Source organism: Acinonyx jubatus, chromosome A1 (genome assembly GCF_027475565.1).
Source record: "Acinonyx jubatus isolate Ajub_Pintada_27869175 chromosome A1, VMU_Ajub_asm_v1.0, whole genome shotgun sequence".
NCBI classification, from domain to species: Eukaryota; Metazoa; Chordata; class Mammalia; order Carnivora; family Felidae; genus Acinonyx; species Acinonyx jubatus.
In genome coordinates, this window is record NC_069380.1 from 13,977,078 (window position 1) to 13,995,905 (window position 18,828).

The 18,828-nt window shown below is 33.7% G+C and overlaps 1 protein-coding gene across 11 annotated transcripts in view; it reads left to right on the forward strand.

Moving 5' to 3' along the window:
* The window catches only part of NBEA (neurobeachin), a 676,718-nt gene that overhangs the window by 284,256 nt on the left and 373,634 nt on the right, over positions 1 to 18,828 (forward strand). For all 11 annotated transcript variants that reach the window (XM_053214308.1, XM_053214315.1, XM_053214324.1 and 8 more), the window contains one exon: positions 1,574 to 1,701. In XM_053214308.1, the coding sequence (XP_053070283.1) occupies positions 1,574 to 1,701 (128 nt within the window). The remainder of the gene's footprint in view (positions 1 to 1,573; positions 1,702 to 18,828) is intronic.

Genomic DNA, 18,828 nt, shown 5'->3' on the forward strand with positions numbered 1-18,828 from the left:
AGGGGGATGGGGTTCTAGAAGTCTGTTTAACCAGCATTACAGATGATTCTAATCTACACAATTGTGTTAAAAGAAGGTTCTAGATTCAGGAATAACGGAGTAAGGGAGAATATTGAAAATTCTGTTTATCTCCGGCAAGTCTTCACAGCTGCACCCGAGTCCCTTTCTTGCCGCGAGTTGTTCCTCCAGAATAGTCTTTGTGGAAGTGCTCACACCAGTTTTCTGAGTTTTTGTCTAAAACTGTTCATCCAAATAAGAGAAGAAAAAGTCAAATAGAAGTGCTAATGGTGAGGCTTTGAGTACACAAATGAATCAGATCATGCTATTTCCAAGTTAAGAAAGAAGGAATCCTGTCTGTTCCCTTATCCCTATTTAATCATTTCACAATGCAGTTCTTTAGTTTTAAGTATTAGTAATATATGGAAAATTATTCTGTGATTAATAACCTTTTTGGCATTTATGTTTTTCCTCATACATAGCCAAAATGTTACTTAGCTTTGTGGCTGAACTTTTATTTTGAAGCATTGTTCAATTTTTTGCCATAGATGTCTTCGATGTAGAACAGTGTGTGTTCATCTACCATTGTATTATTATAGTGATTTTGCTTTTTTAAGTCAGAGCCACATTTTGTAAGAGTAAATATAGTTTTGTTGTATTCAAAGTAGTTGTGATAAGAGCTACCGTGACTGACCTCTCACAGTGTGCCGGGTACTTTTCTGTGCACTTTACATGCCTTAGCTCATTTAATCCTCACCAGTCGTACTACAGTCATCTTCATTTTGTAGGCAAAGGAAGTCTTAATGTCCCACGCTCCCCTAGGTCGCCTCAGAACCAGCATTCTAGTCCAAGCAGTCTTACTTCAGAGCACTTACTTCTAAGACAGATAGTTAGATGTTACCAGATTATTTATTTGCTTGAGCAGAATTATTTTCTTCACCTCTGTTCTTTTTTTACATACACTACTTAAAGTATTTTTAAGAATGTCAAATAGTGATTATATAAGGCCATATAATTTAATGAAATAATATAAATCATATTACAGGGATCAATAATTAAAGTAAATGGGCTTATGAGGTGGAAAATGCCTACTTTAGTACAGCAATTTAGTTGTATTACAGAGGATTCTAGTTACTGCGTTATTAGTCTAGCCTTCCAGGGAATTTTTAGGTAACTCTGGCGAACAAAGGTTAATTCTTTGTAACCGACATAATGATCCCTGTAGGGGGTGTTCAAAACAGCTCTCTTTCATAGATAGAAGGATAGTCACAGAAGACATAGAAGAACAACTTTTCTTGAAGCTCCTTAGAGCTACGAGCAGAGTCTATGGCCCTTGCGGGTTACACAATCCCAACAGCTTTTCACAGAATAGTCATTCCACGTTAGCTGAAGTCTTCAGAGTAGCCTTATGTCTGATGTGAAACCGTACAGGGTGTCCCTTCTACTGAAACTGGTACGATTCCATGGGTTAGAATTGTATTTTCGTGATTTTTCAAGATTTTAATTTAGAAGTAAACTTTATTTGACTTTTTATATTGAATTATATTTACTAGTCTTTATGTCTTAATTTCAACAGCATCACTGCAAAACTTGAAAGAGCTTTAGAAAAAGTTGCTCCTCTTCTTCGTGAAATTTTTGTAGACTTTGCCCCATTCCTATCTCGTACACTTCTTGGCAGTCATGGACAAGAGCTATTGATAGAAGGTATGATTTCTCTCTATATACTAATTATTTTAGTTTCCTATAATGTATCTCTTAATCATGACGTAATTTGTACTTCTGGAGGAATATTTATTGCCAAAAGAACGTAAAGACATTGCTTCCACAAATTCGAATACGATACTCCTGTATGGTTTCTTCTTATTCATTTTTTAAGAATAACATGTTTTCACAGTCAGTGCTAATAACAGAATGGAGAAGTGTGAAAAAGTGTTGGACTAGGAGACTCTGGCTCTTACAATCCTAGTCTACCAGGGGTGTGGTGTAGCCTTTGTTAGACGGTGTGTGTCCTATGCATTACTCTCTGTAAGAGCCGTGCTTCTGCAAGTGACTTCTTACTCCCCTAACATTTGTAATGTGACAATTCTTCACTGAGAAAATGTAAAGAAATACTTAACCTGGAGTTGATGAAGTTGTTGTCTTTTACTCAACAGCAGCTTCAATGGAGTGAAGAGGGAAACCAGATAAATTAATTGTTGTGAAGATTTAATTAATACACCTGTATTAGGAGAGCAGCTTTGAAAATATGGTTTTCTGAAGCCTTACTTCTTTAACAAGTTTGTTTTATAAATATTCATGAGCTTCAGAAAGGGGTAATCTCAATATCTAGATGATCCTGTGAGGACATAATGGCCGTAGGTACTATTCCTTGGATTTAGCAGCCTTACGTATATATCCTTTTGCTTTTCACTTTCTATTTACTGTCATTTTCCTGTGACTGTTCTATCATTGTCTCAACTGCTTTTACACAAGAGAGGCAGTAATAGTTAATAACTTGACTCGGTTAGCTTAGAAAGTAACTTAGAAAGTTACATCCTTTCTGTAAAATGTAGTCAGTGATAGCACCTCCCTCCCAGGGTTCTTGTGAGAACTAAATTATTTAATGCCTATAAAATGTCTTAGAACAGTGACACATGGGTGAGCTATTCATTTAAAAAAAAGAACACTGAGTTCTTGTTCTAGGCCAAGCATTTTCTTAGGTACTTAGAATATATTCACATATCACAGATGAAGATGTGGAATCTACAAAAGAAAGCAAGTGAACAAACAAAAGCAGAAACAGATCCATAAATACAGAGAACAGACTCTTGGTGACCAAAGAGGAGAGGGGTGGGGAGATGGGCAAAATGGGAGTGGCAGACACAGGCTTCCAGTTATGGAATGAATAAGTCACAGGGATGAAAAGTTACAGCATAGGGAATACAGTGAGAAGTATTGTAATAGTGTTGGATGGTGACAGACGGTGAGCATAGCATAACATACGAAGTTGTTGAATCACTATGTTGTACACCTGAAACTAATCTAACGCTGCGTGCCAACGATACTTTAATAAAACAACAACAAAACACATCTTAATTAAGAAAATATTCCCTGCCTTGAGTTTATATTCCACCAAGGAGAGGACACTTAGATAAACATTAAACACAATAAATAAATTATATAGCATGTTAGAAGGTGGTAGATGCTACGTTAAAGGATGAGCCCAACACGGGTTTGGGATGATAAAAACAGCAGGGTCAGGTTGCAGTTTTAAAGAGGGTGATTTATTAAATAAACCGCAACTTGACCCTGCCGTTTTTATCATCCCAAACCCTGTGTTGGACATACCCTTTAACGTAGCATTTACCATCTTCTAACATGCTATAGAGTTTTAAATAGACCAGTGGCAAAAAGCACATTTAAGCAAAGACTTACAGGAGGTGAGTCATACACCTTACTAGAAAAACATTCTAGACTGAGAGAATATTTAGTGTAATGACCCCATAACATGTGTTACTTTACAATAAGAAAAAAAATCAATAAACATTATTGAAAAAATGAATCTAAAATGTTTCCTCATTCACTTAAAGTCTTTCTTCTGTATTTATATATGTCTTTTCCAAAAATGATTTGGCAAACTTATTTGCCAAATAAGACTTACTTATTAAGACTCACATTCCTGGTTCCTCAGTGACGGTTTGTGACAATTTTAAGGAATTACAGCCAGGTAACTATTAACTGCTTTATGTTGATCAGGCAAGACCCCACATACGTAGCCCCTTCCCAGAATTTGCCATGATCAGACACCTGGTCTGTATTTTTATTTCTACCAGTGCTGCAGAAAGAAGGTAGAAGAAAGGGCTGGGTAGGTAACTGAGAGCTGTTTTTCTTGGGCTTTCCTAAGTTTACCTAAAATACTCTGAATTGAGTACTCTGAAAGAGTATTAAGAACATGCCTCTTGGATTTTTAAAAAATAACTATGCTAAAAATGAAACACTGGAACAAGGTATATATTGAAAGTTCACCTTGTTTTCATCTGGCAGAATACAATTTTATGTTCTAACTTTTTGGCATCCAGAGTTTATCATATTTTTTAAAAGTATGTAGATGTTATGTTCATATTCTTTTTTGTGTTAACATTACTTAACTTAGTACAATATAGCAAATGTTAGAATTTTAGGTTTAATTTTTATTTTTTTAAATAGAAAGTTGGCACACTTAGGATATGTCCTCCAAATTTCTGCCAAACTATACATTCCAAAAACCTAGAAACATCTGCTGTATAACAGAACAACATTCTATATCTCTCACAATTTAGTTACAACTTTCCTTTTCAGACTCAACTAGTCTCCATTCTCTTGCTATAGAAAACATTAATTATTGAAAACAAGTTACACAATATCACATTTCCTTGTGTTTCTACAACTATGTCTTCTGCATTGGATCTCTTTCCTTTTTTCTTTCCCCCAAATTGTTATCATCCTTTGAATCCAGCTTCTTATTAATGTCCACTATTCTGTAATCCTGTGTTGTTTTATTTATATAATTTTAATAAAATCATTCCTCACTTATAAATAGGAAGTATCTTATTGTTTATGTTACATTGCCTAGCTAATAATATTCAGTATTTTCTGTATACTTGACTAGAAAATTATTTTTGTTACTAATAATTTCTGGAAGAGGTAAGTTTTGAAAATAAGGTGGTAAGACAGATAAAATGTTGTGTTCTATAATAAGAATTCTCCGTATTGATCAATCATCCACAGTCACGAATTAGCTGCTATGCTCATCCAAGGTGTATTCTTGCTTTCCACCCCGGTCTCTGAAATACATGCCCTTTCATGTTCTCATTCTTGAACATGTACTCTAGATCATTCTTTTTTTTTCCCCCCTCTCCTCCATTTCCCTTCTTTCTCTAATTTGAAACACTTCCTCTCCTCTGAGAAGAAAAACTATCAAACTATTGTAAAGGACTCAGGAGATTTACATGATAAAAATACCTTTATGCTAGCCATTGACTTCAAAAAGAGTGCTTATAATGACTAAATCTCATTGCTTTGACTTTGTCATATATATCTGAGTGGTAGGACAAAGTTGGGTTTAGGTAACTGAAGATACTTGAATGTTATGAAAAGGGAAGGCAATTATTCTTAATTTCAAATAAGAATTTATTTGAATTGCATCTTTGTTGTTTTATATTCATTGTTAATTTATACTTGTATTCATTTGGTTTTTTATAGAATAATTAGTCATTGATATTTTACATTGTGTCCTTTAAAATACAAGCTAAAATAGTGTCTTTCAGTGATCTTATCTATCACTTTTTTAGTCAACCTGTGTTAAATTACTATTGAATGATTCTAGAGTACTCAATGTAGTTCTTACCTTTTAAGGTCACTCATTGACAGTAGCTATTTTTATATACCTTTCCTGTGTTTCTCTTGGAAATAATTAAGGATTTTTGAAGACAGCAGTTATTTAGAACTTAGTGAACTTTATATAAGAATAATTATAGCTTTTAAATCTGTGAACTAATGCATAAAAATTAGAATAGATATATAGGCAAGTATCAAAATCCACCAGCTCAAGGAGACAAAACAACTGTTAGTCCAAAATTGTTATATTTATTTGATTTGCTGCACTGATGGAGGATACACTTCACAGGAACAGTGTGGCTTCTCTTAGAGTTTGGATTTAAAGGTGTATGTCCAGTTGTACATTGGGGGCTGACTGTCAGGAAGCAGATTAGACCTTGTTCTCTATGTCTATATGCTCTCTATCTCATAATATCTCTATTATGCTCTATTTATACTCTATTACTATCAGTTAAGATTGGGGTGGATGAGAAGGGTGAGGTTGGATGTAATCTATAGGCTGCCTCTTTTAGAAGCTCTACGTATAGGTTGAAACATCTTAGAAAGAGATGATAGCAGTGCAGAAAATGTTACACTAAAGCGTCTGTTACTCTTTTAGTGACATAAATAAATATTCTGTTAAGTCATATAATACTCCAAAATATTTAAATTTCCAAGACTAACACTTTAAAAAAAATAGCCTGTAATTTTAACTCTACCAAAAGAGAACATCACTGAAATGTTATTATAAAAAGAATGAACCTGATCAAGGAGGCCATATCACCCGTGAATCATTCATAGTAACAGTATGGCCAAATAATTAGAAAAACTTGCATATGTTTAATTCAAAAATTATGGATTAAAATATCTGTTCAGAAGTTATTTTAAAATGGCAATAATACAAAAAAAATGAACATGACAAATTCAGTGTAAATGGCAATGGGTGGCATGCTTTTTAAATAACCCTGAATTCCTCCATGAAAAACAGACAGAACCCTAGGCTTTGAAAAAATAATTACAACAACAAATGAACATTTACAACAAAACTAGGTGACAACGTATCCCACTGAGCTCCAAAATATGACCGGGTTGAGACACAACACCTACAGGATAACACATGGATCAGCAGAGGCATGGTAGAAAGTGGTGGGAAATGAGACAGCATCTGAGGAAACTGGTCTACGAACACTCACTGGAAAACCCAGAGGGCTAAAACCCAGCAGCTAGAATAGAGAGGGTTTTTACACACTGTAATAGTAGATGAGTTGAGGTGTTCCATGGTAACAACAGAAGGGGCTGAGCCGTGTAGGCCCCATGAGAAATTAACTAACCTGAGTTATCTTCCAAGACAAAGTCCCACAAGGAGAAGAAACTACTATGAAGAGAACCCAAATGGAGCAACAGAAGGGCAAGAGAGACAAAGAGAAAGTCTTCGTAAAACTGGGGAACACCAGGGCACCTAGGTGGCAGAGTCAGTTAAATGTCTGACTCTTGACTTCAGCTCAGCTTGTGAGATGGAACCCTGCATCAGTCTCTGCACTGAGCGCAGAGCCTGCTTGGGATTTTCTCTCCCTCTCTCTTTGCCCCTACCCTCCCTCCCCCGCCTTTCTCTCTCTCTCTCTCTCACTCTCAAAATAAATTTTAAAAAATGGGGAAGATAAGCAGAACTAATAGATGTCAGAAAGTACACTGTCATATTTTTTTTAAATGACATGAAAACAAACAGAAGAGGGATCTCTAGAACCTGAAGAGGAAAAAAAAAAAAAAAGCTATTCTAAGAGTTTGGGTAAGTTAATGTCACATAAAATAACCAACAAAAAGTATCCTAATCCCACAAATTACAACAAGAAAAATGAGAATAAGTAGAATAATACCCTCTCAGCCCATGAAAGCAAGACAGAAAACAGATGAAAAGTTTTTAAATGAGCTAAAAAGACATCAGAAAATAATACAGGATATGAAAGAACAATTTATATCAGAATTTAAAGAATTAGAGAATCTTACAAATGTGGTTATAGAACTTAGGAAATAATTTGAAATAAAGAAAAATTATTTTAGAAATGAAGGTTAAATTAGAAGAAATAAAGAAGTGTATAAATTCAACAGTTAAGTCTGTAAGAGTAATATAAGGTAAAAAAGGAGAAATAATAAATATTAAAAAAATTACTAAAGGGACTGGAAAAGATGAGAGTGAAAAGGACAGATTTAGATTACTTAATATATATAAATATAAATATAAATATAAATGAGTTTCCAAAGAAGAAACCAAATAAAAGAATAGCAACATAATAAGACCATCATTCAAGGAAACTCCTGGAATTTGAAAAAAAGAGATTTTTTATATATATTTAAAAAGCACACTTTTTTATATATTTATATATATATAATATATATATAATATATTTATATATAATATATATATTATATATAAGTATATTATATATAAATATATATATTATATTTTTTATATATTTTAATATATTTTATATATATTTAAAAAGAGAGATTTATATATATATTTAAAAAGCACACTGAATATTTGAGAAAATTACTCAAATGACCAACACTGAGACACATTCTAATAAAATTAATGAATTTTAAAGAAAAATAAAAATAATCTCAGGCATCTAGATAAAAATACAAATTAACTTGGGGAAAGAGAATCAAATTTTCATCATAATTTTTGATAGACACATTTTCTACCAGAAGAAAATGGGGTAGGATATTTAAGATACTCTAGGAATGAAAATGGCAGCCAAACTGGCTTTCATGTATGAAAGATAAACAGATAAACTGTTACAATGAAAGAATTCAGGGAATATTATTCCTATTAGGCTCTCCTGAAGAATCTACTGTAGAATAAGTATCAGGCAACCTAAGTGACTGGAGAGTGTAAACACGATAACCCATGATAACCATCAAGTATACATGTGTTTAGACAACTAACTGAACTAATTTGGTTATATGGGAGAGAGTTATAGTAGTATATAACGGCTTTATGCCCTGAAAACTGAAAAAAGGAGGAGGATAATAATTATATTTGTGGTGGCATTACTGATATTTTTTATAAAACTGTTACATAATGTTACATAAAACCAATTAATAATTGTTGATATTGTAATTATTTTATCTTGTGTGCCTGAAAATTAAGATTCTCATTAAATCTCTCATTAGTTTTGAATTTGAATGGGATATTATAAAAGCTAAATTATTATCTGCATGCACGCACACACACAGACACAGACACATATTCATATATGTACTCTAGTTCTGTCTACTGTTTTGCCTAGGAACAATGACAAGTTAGTAGCAGAGAGTACATCTGGATTCTAGATTGTAGTCTTGAAATATCATTTACCACTGAAAGAAACCAGTTTTTGGAGAAATGAGTCATGCCAAGGCTAGAACAGTAAATGTTCATGATTTGCCTGCAACATTTGGTGATACCGAAACCAAGGAAAATATCAAACACTGTCAAAAGTACTCAGGACCTAACTTGAAGACACTTTTATTGGCCAAACATGGGGCATTTTCAACATCAGTAGGTATAATAACTGCAGTGCATCCAAATGCATGGATATGTTAAATATGTAAGTTGTAAGACTGATTTTTAAAATGACTTGGTTGAATTTAGAAGATAGGGAGTCAATTCATTATTTTGAAAACTGCTCAATAAAGGGAAAAATTTGTCTTGTTATTCCTTTGTAAGTTATATCATTTACGTTATCCAATCATTAATGAGGGAAGTCTTCTTTTACAGAAATATAAATATATCTGATAAGTGATAGATTTTCGGGTTAGGTCATTAACATTTAGCATCCCCTGAGAAATTAATAGACCTTAGCATCAATTGCTGTTAACATCACAGAAGGAGAGACAAATAGATAACCGGATAGGAGAAAGCTCTATCATCCATCAAGACTGACTGAGTGACCGAATGAATGGATGAATGAATGAATGAATAAAGTAAAGCTAAATCTGATTGAGATTATATACCCAATATGTTAAACTACGCCATAAGAATTCTGCCGTCAAAATTAACACTGGTGGAAATTCTATACAATAAATATCTTGGTTCCTTCAAAATAATTTATATAGGGAAAAAAGTGATAGAGGGGATCTGTAGCTTAAAAGAGCATTAAAAGATATCTCAAAAAATTAATAAAACTGAATTGTTTATAGCTATAACTACCATTTTTGGGTCATAAGCTTTAAAAAGAAAAATCAAAGTGATTATCATAAAAATTAGATAATGATTTGTTAAAAGGAAAGAGAATAACACAAGACACATGTAGGGCTTCTGGGATACTTGGCAAAAGTCTGTTTCTTCAGCTATGTAGTGGTTTTAATGATGTTCATTTTAAAATAATTCTTAATCTATCTTTTGTGCATTTTACTTATCTGTGTTGTATTTTACAGAAGAATTTTAATGTTCTCGAAGGAGAAAGTTATAAGAAGTTTTTATTGACATTAAAGACATAAGTAACACTGACTATATCACATTCATGGTAGGAAGATGATATCACAAAGAAGTAATTTCTGTCCATGATAATCCATCACTTTCAATAAAAAAATTGTTTTCAAAAAATCTCAAATTATTTTCATGGAATTTGATGAGTTTTTCTCTTAAATTTCTGTAGTTGAATGGAGGTTGAAAAAAACCAACATAATTTTAAAGATGAACAAGCTATTATAATTTTAAAGGTGTGGTAGTGTCCTGAGCTAAACAGATCAGGCACATTCATTCTCTCTCTGTCTATCTCAAAATAAATAAAAAGAAAATATGTATAGAATTTGTGCAAAATAATTGAAAAGGAGATTAAAGCACATCATTAAAAAAAGTTAAACACAAAGAAAGGCAGTAAGGGAGCAAATGAGGTACCAAAATGCTTTAAAACAGAGCACAATTTGCAAAATGACAATAGTAAGTTCTTCCCTATCAGTAATTACTTAAAAAGTTAAGTTTATTAAATGCTCCAATCAAAAGACATAGATTGAATGATTTACAAAGAAAAATGATTCAATTAAATGCTGTCTACAAGAGATTCATTTTAAATCTCAGCACACATACACAGATAGAAGATGAAAGAGTGGAAAAAAGATATTCCATGCAAATAGTAACCAAAACAGAACAGAGGTAGATATACTAATATAAGACAAAAGAGACTTTTAACTCAAATGTTTAAGAATACCACCAGTTCACTGGTGTTATATGTAAGTGATGAATCACCAAATTCTACTCCTGAAATCATTGTTACACTATATGTTAATGAACTCGTATTTAATTTAAAAAACAAAAATTAAAAAAATAAAATATCATTAAAACTCACAATCTATAAGCAGATAACTATAAGTTAAATTGTGAAATACCTACATAATTAAATCTTAAGCAGCCAATAAAAAGCATCATATATAGAATGTTGTCTGATCATTGGAATCTCCTGGTGTGTTATAAAAGCATAGGGCTTACCCTAGACTTACTGAATCAAAATCTCTATGAGGAAAGAATGGATATATATTTTTTCATCAGGTTGCCAGGTGATTTTTATGGTGAAGCAAATACATGAAATTCTTTTATAGAAAATGTATATTCATTGCTGAGAGAATAAAATGCTATCAAATAATATGTACCATTCTTTAACATTCTCATGAAAGTAATAATTAAAAAGAAACAGAAACTTAAAAAATATATATACCACCAGATCCACCAGATCTTCTCAAAATTTTCTAAAAAACTGAAATTGAAGAGAAGTGAATACCTTCAAACTTACTATATGAGGCCAGCATTTCCCTGACACTGAGACCAGACAAAAACATTAAAAGTAAATTCAGACCCAAATCCTTTATAAAAACTGATGCAGAAATCCTCATCAAAATACTAGCAAATCAAAGTCAGCAACATATTAAAAAGGATTATACATATGACCAAGAGTGATGTATTCCTAGAACACAAGGATGGTTCACATAGGAAAACCAATATAAATGTAAGACACCACATTAGTAGAAGGAAGGAAAAGAAAAAACCTACAGTCATCCCAATTGATGCAGAAAAATGATTTAACCAATTCAACATCCTTTTATGATAAAAACACTTAAACTAGGAAGAGGGGAAAACTAACTCAGCATAATATAGACCATATATAAAAAAATTAAAAGCTAACATGCTTAATGGCAAAAAAAATGAAAGCTTTTCCTTCAAGATCAAGAGCAAGATAGGGATGCCCACTTTAACCACTTCTATGCAACATAGCACTGGAAGTTTTAGTAAGAGTAATTATGTTAAAAAAAGAAAAGGCATCGGGCACCTGGGTGGCTGGGTCGGTTAAACATCCAACTTTGACTCAGGTCATGATCTCGCAGTTCATGGGTTTGAGCCTCCCATTGGGCTCTGTACTGACAGCTCAGAGCCTGGAGCCTGCTTCGGATTCTGTGTCTCCCTCTCTCTGCCCCTCCCCTGCTCATGCTCTGTCTCTCTGTCTCTCTCTCTCTCTCAAAGATAAACATTAAATTTTTTTTTAAAAAAAAGCATCAAAATTGGAAAGGAAAAAGTAAAATTATCTGTTTGTATATTACATGACCTTATATGTAGAAAACCCTAGATATTCTACAAAATATTTGTTAATGAATTCAACACAATACAAAATCAACACTTCAAAAATCAGTTGTAGTCCTATAAATGAACATTGAAAAATACAAGAAGGAAATTAGGAAAACAATTTACAATCACATCAAAAAGAGTAAAATATTTAGGAATAAACTTAACCAACGAGCTAAAAAGAAAGTCTTATAAACTGAAAACTATAAAACACTGATGAGAGAAATAAAAGAAGAAACAAATAATTGGAGAGACAGCCCATAGCCCATGTTTATGGGAAGACTAATATTGCTAAGATGTCAATATTACCCACAATCTACAGATTTAATGTAGTCTCTCTCAAAATTCCAGTGGTGCTTATTGAAAAGTAGCAAAATCTATACTAATATGAATATGGAATCTCAGGGAGCCCCAATTAGCCAAAACAGTCTTGAGAACAAAGTTGGAGGTTTCCTTCTTCCTAATTTCAAAGCTTATTACAAAGCTACAGTAATCAAAGAGTATGGTACTGGCCTAAACACAGACTCATAGACCAATGGGATAGAATCTCTGGCCCAGAAATGAACCCTTGCATACATGATCAAATAATTTTCAACATGGATTCCAAGACCATTCAGTTGGAGAAAGGGCAGTCTTGTCAACAAATCATGTTGTGAAAACCTGATGTCCATATATGAATGAATGAAGTTGAGCCCTTAACCTTACACCATGTACAAAAATTTAAACAGATCAAACACCTAAATTTAAGACCTAAAACTGTAAAACTTTTAGAAGAAAACATAAAGATAAACTCCATGTTACTGGATTTGGCGATGGTTTCTTAGATATGACACCAAAAGCACAGGGAACCAAAGTAAAAATAGATAAATTAGACTTCATCAAATTTAGAATCTTTTGTGTACCAAAGGACACAATCAATAGTGTAAAAAGGCAGCATACAAACAGGGAGAAAATATTTACAAACCAAATCTATTGAAGGTTTAATATTGAGAATATATAAAGAACTACTACAATTCAGCAAGAAAAACATAAGCAATTTAAAAAGGAGCATATTAAAGCCACAAGGTATCACCTCACACCCCTTAGGATGGCTACTATCAAAAACCCAGAAAATAAAAATGTTGTCAAGGATGTGGAGAAACTGAAAACCTTGCATACTCTTGGTGGAAATGTAAAATTGTGTAGCCAGTATGGAAAACAGCATGGCAGTTCCTCAAAATGTTGGAAATAGAATTATCACATGAATCAGCAATTCTCCTTCTGGGTATGTATCTATAAGAATTGAGGGGTGCCTGGGTGGCTCAATTGGTTGAGCGTCTGACTTCAGCTCAGGTCATGATCTCACGATTCATGATTTCGGGCCGGCCCCGTGCCAGACTCTGTGCTGACAGCTCAAAGCCTGGAGCCTGCTTTGGATTCTGTGTCTCCCTCTCTCTCTACACTCCACCCCCACTCAAAAATAAAAATAGACATTAAAAATTTTTAGAAGAATTGAAAGCAAATGCCAAACGTGTATTTTTACACTCATATTCATAGTGACATTATTCAAAATACCCAAGGGGTGGAAACACCCTTAGTGACCACATATAGATGAATGGATAAACAAGATGTGGTCTATAAATGCAGTGGAATATTATTCGGTCTTAAAAAAGGGAGAGAATTCTGACTTGCTACAACAGGGATGTACCCTTGAGGACATTATGCTAAGTGAAATAAGCAAATAACATAAAGACTGTATGATTCCCTTTACATAAGATATCTAGAATTGTCAAATTTATGTATACAGAAAGTAGGATAGTTGCCAAGGGATGCGGGAGAAACAGGGAGTTGTTTAATGGTAATAGAGTTTCAGTTTTGCAAGATGGAGAAGTTCTGGAGGTTGCACAACACTATGAATATACTTACGAGTTAAAAATGGTTAAGATAGAAATTTTTATGTTAGGTGTATTTTGCTGCAATTTTTAAGAAAAGTGAAAAGTTTAGCCACAGACTGGAAAGATGTACTTTTTTTTTTAATATATGAAATTTATTGTCAAATTGGTTTCCATACAACACCCAGTGCTCATCCCAAAAGGTGCCCTCCTCAATACCCATCCCCCACCCTCCCCTCCCTCCCACCCCCCATCAACCCTCAGTTTGTTCTCCGTTTTTAAGAGTCTCTTATGCTTTGGCTCTCTCCCACTCTGACCTCTTTTTTTTTTCCTTCCCCTCCCCCATGGGTTTCTGTTAAGTTTCTCAGGACCCACATAAGAGTGAAAACATATGGTATCTGTCTTTCTCTGTATGGCTTATTTCACTTAGCATCACACTCTCCAGTTCCATCCACATTGCTACAAAAGGCCATATTTCATTCTTTCTCATTGCCACGTAGTACTCCATTGTGTATATAAACCACAATTTCTTTATCCATTCATCAGTTGATGGACATTTAGGCTCTTTCCATAATTTGGCTACTGTTGAGAGTGCTGCTATGAACATTGGGGTACAAGTGCCCCTATGCATCAGTACTCCTGTATCCCTTGGGTAAATTCCTAGCAGTGCTATTGCTGGGTCATAGGGTAGGTCTATTTTTAATTTTTTGAGGAACCTCCACACTGTTTTCCAGAGTGGCTGTACCAGTTTGCATTCCCACCAACAGTGCAAGAGGGTTCCCGTGGAAAGATGTACTTCTAACACCAATAATTGAAAAAGATTGAAATCCAGGTTACACAAAACAGCTACCAATCAATAAGAAACTCGTAATTCCACAGAACAGTGGGTAAAAGGCAAAATCATTTAATTTGCAGATGAGGAAAATGCAGATGGTCAATAAACATGTAAAAGAAAAAGTTCAACCTCATTTTTAATCAGGTAAATGGTACAAAATATGTCTTTGTATCCAGTTAGTTAAAAATTTATATTTAAAACCCATCCCATTGGCACAAAATATATTTTTTTTAAATCCATGTACTAAGGGTGTAGAATCATCTAGTGGGAGTGTAAATTAATGCAAACACTTTGAAATATAATTTACTCTACTTATAAACTTGAATTTGTAAGTTTTATTGACTCAGCAATTTCATGCCTGTGTGTGTACCGTGAAGTAATTTTTGCATATGTACACAAGCAGATGTAAATATAAAATATTTATAGCAACACTGTTCTTGCTGAGGACAAACTAGAAGCAAACTGTTCACTAACAAAAGAGTGAACAAATGAATGGTATGGTTGTGTATTACAGTACTATGCAATGGTGAAATGCAATTTTATAAAAACATTTTTGACCAAAAGAGCTTGTAAAAGGATAGTACTATATCTTATATAGAAATTCATTAGTATGTGGCAAAATTTTTTAAATGTGACTAAAAATGGTTCATTTATAATTGTTGTTTCTAGGGAATTGGGATCAGGGAAGGTTACACAAGTGTTTCGGGTCTATAATTTTTATTCCTTAAAATGGGTGTTGATTATCATTACATTACCAGAGGTCAACGCACTGTGGCTTGACAGCCAAGTATACCATCCACCTGTTTTTGTAAATAAAGTTTTATTGGAACCCAGATATGCCATTGTTTTATGCATATGTAAACTACTTTTATGTTGACAGTGGCAGAGTTGATTGATTTAGCCAGAGACTGATATCCCACAAAACATTTACTGTCTGACTCTTGTAGGAAAAAAAATGACCCCTGAACTGGACCAATATCTATACCAATATGCCTTTCAGTATTCCTAACAACAACAACAACAAAAATACTGAAGAAATAGTGTGTTAGGATTGTTAAGATTGTTATCTTGACACTTCAAATGAAGTTTTAGAGGCTCTTTGTGGTTGAAGAAGGGCAAAAAGTCATGAATACAGTTGATTGATTCCCAGTTAATTAGTTTTGGACATGGTTTTGGAAATTTGTCAGGTCACATACATTATTTGTTTCTCAAAATTCAAACCATAATATTACCAATTATGCCTTATAATTTACTATGTCTCCCCTATAACCAAGTCCTTATCTAAATCTTTAGTTGGCTAAAAATAATGAATTAAACATGACCTTATTGGGTGCCTAGGCGGCTTGGTCGGTTAAGCATCCAGCTTCAGCTCAGGTCATGATTTCGCAGTTCATGAGTTCGAGACCCATGCTGGGCTCTGTGCTCACAGCTCAGAGCCTGGAGCCTGCTTCAGATTCTGTGTCTCCCTCTCTCTCTGCCCCTCCCCCTTCCATGCTCTGTTTCTCTCTCTTCCAAATAAATAATCTTTAAATTTTTTTTAAGAAATGACCTTATTTTTTTCTATCTTTTTGAGTAAATGATAATAGTGTATCATTTTATGCCTAATTAAAAGCATTTAGTTATTTGTTCAATTCTAATTAGGATCTTTGGGGGTAATATTTTTATTATAAAACTCTTAAGCAATTAAAATTATATTGTAAAGCCTTCAAAAATATAAGTTTCTATAGTTTTTATTCCTTTTGATAGCAGTGTCAATATAAATAATACCTTAAGGGTTTTTTGTTTTGTTTTGTTTTTTGTTTTGTTTTGAGAGAGAGGGAGAGGGCATTACTGTGCACAAGTGAAGGAGGGGCAGAGAGAGAGAGAGAGAGAGAGAGAGAGAGAGAGGGAGAATCCCAAGGAGGCTCCACACTGTCAGCATAGAGCACACATGGGGCTCAATCTCATGAACCATGAGGTATTATGACCTGAGCCAAAATCCAGAGTTGGGCTCTTAACTGACTGAGCCAACCGGGTGCCCCTAGGGTTTTTTTATTCTTGAAATGAGAACTGACAAATTTTTTCCTAAGTTAAAAAAACAGTTAAATTAACCATCTTAATATTATATCTTTTGCTTATTATAGTTGTTGACATACTACTTTGAGTTTGAATTCTCTTATTTAAATTTAAAAAATATTCAAAATTGGTACAGCAAATATATTTCATTCCGGGGGGGGGGGGGGGTGGGAAGATGCTGTCACAGTGTTCTATCCAAGGTGTGAAATAGAGAAATCCAAACTGGATTCTGTAAGTCAAAGGCTCATTAAAAATTATAGATGTTAACATATTTTTTTAACATTTATTTATTTTGAGAGAGACAGAGACAGAGCATGAGTGGGGTAGGGGCAGAGAGAGAGGGAGACACAGTGTCTGAAGCAGGTTCCAGTCTCCAAGCTGTCAACACAGACCCTGATGCGGGGCTCGAACTCACAAACCATGAGACCATGACCTGAGCTGAAGTCAGAAGCTTATCCGACTGAGCCACCCAGGTTCCCCTGATTTTAACATATTTTTGACACTAACAGTCCTGAATTTTCAGTTTTACTCATGGTAATTCTTGCCAGTATCTTTTTATTTATTTAAAATATTGTGTATATGATTAATTTCTGTACCACTGAGAGATGAGATGGTGCAGTAGTCATCTAATTTTTCTCATAACTTCTATTAAAATTTACATTTTAAGAGTAGCAATGTACAGGACAACAGTGGTTATGTCTAGTGACTGAGATATTTTTAAGAACATTTTGTGGTTTGTTTCAATTTTTACACAAATTTGACTGAGTTTTTAATGCACAAGATGATGATATAGCCTGAAGGAAATGGAAAGCAAACTTAATTCCTACTCTAGACAAAGATGAATCTAGCAACAACAATTAAAAAAAAACATTTCGGGAGAAGTTACATATAGAGGATTAACTGTATTTGAAACTAATTCTTAAGGGATAAAAAATTGTAGCATTGACCTTGTGAATGGAAAGATGGATAATTACGTTTTGTCAGTTTTTCACAGAGATCTGATTCATAAAAGAAATTGAATAAAGGAAAAGTCTCCAGTTGTTTTTGTATTTGAATGAATAATTTAAATTTTCCAACATCAGATTGTGAGGTACCAATCTAACACCAGTTATCTTATGCAGGAAGTCATCGTATACATAAGCTCGTATTCATAAGTTTTGTCTCTCACAAAATGGAATTATAAGCAACTTTTACAGATTTTCATATTTAAGATTTTTTCTAATGAATTTTGCCTATGACGCAAATTTTCATTTTAATGAATTCAGCATTTCTCTTTGTTTTCTAGATGTATCCTAAATCTGAAAGTACTCTGGAACAAGAGTTCGCAAACTTTTTCTTTAGAGGTCTGGATTATGGACCAACAAATAGTCTCTCTCATATACTCTTTGTGTTTTGTGTTACCTGTTTTCACAACCCTTTAACAGAAATGTAAAATCTGTTCTTAGCCTATTGGCCATACAAAAACAAGCTGCAGGCTGGATTTGACTGTATTTGCCAACCCCAGGCTAGAGTAAGAGATGATGGCATCATCAAAAGAAAAATTAAATTTAGATACTATTGGTAACAATAGTTTTTATTTTCATTTAATTGGCTGTGTTTATTATACTGTGTGATTCTGGAGCTTGAAAGTCTCATGGTTTCAGAGGTTCCTTTATGTACTAAGCACTCACAAGATTTTCCTTAATAAATAGTTATAAACCACTTTTTATTTATTTTATTCATCACATAGTATCTTGGATACCAGGATTTTTTTTTTGAAAAATTTGTTTAAAATAAAGATGTTTCTTTTAGCTGAAAGCCAAGATTGTAGCATTGACAACCACAGTTCAGTGGAGTGTTATTTAAGCTTATATTGACTGCAGATTGCATTTCTCTTCCTGTTTTTGATTATTACTTTTGATAAGTTTGGTTAGCTGATACTTAGGTATCATTGTCCATTCTTTGCATAATTCTATTTAAGCAACAGTGTGTATCTTTAGTTCTTAGAGGGTTTTTTTTTATAATTTTTTAAACGTTTGTTTATTTTTGAGACACAGAGACAGAGCAGGAGTTGGGGAGGAGCAGAGAGAGGGAGACACAGAATCTGAAGCAGGTCCCAACCCGCAAACTGTGAGATCATGACCTGAGCCGAAGTAGGGTGC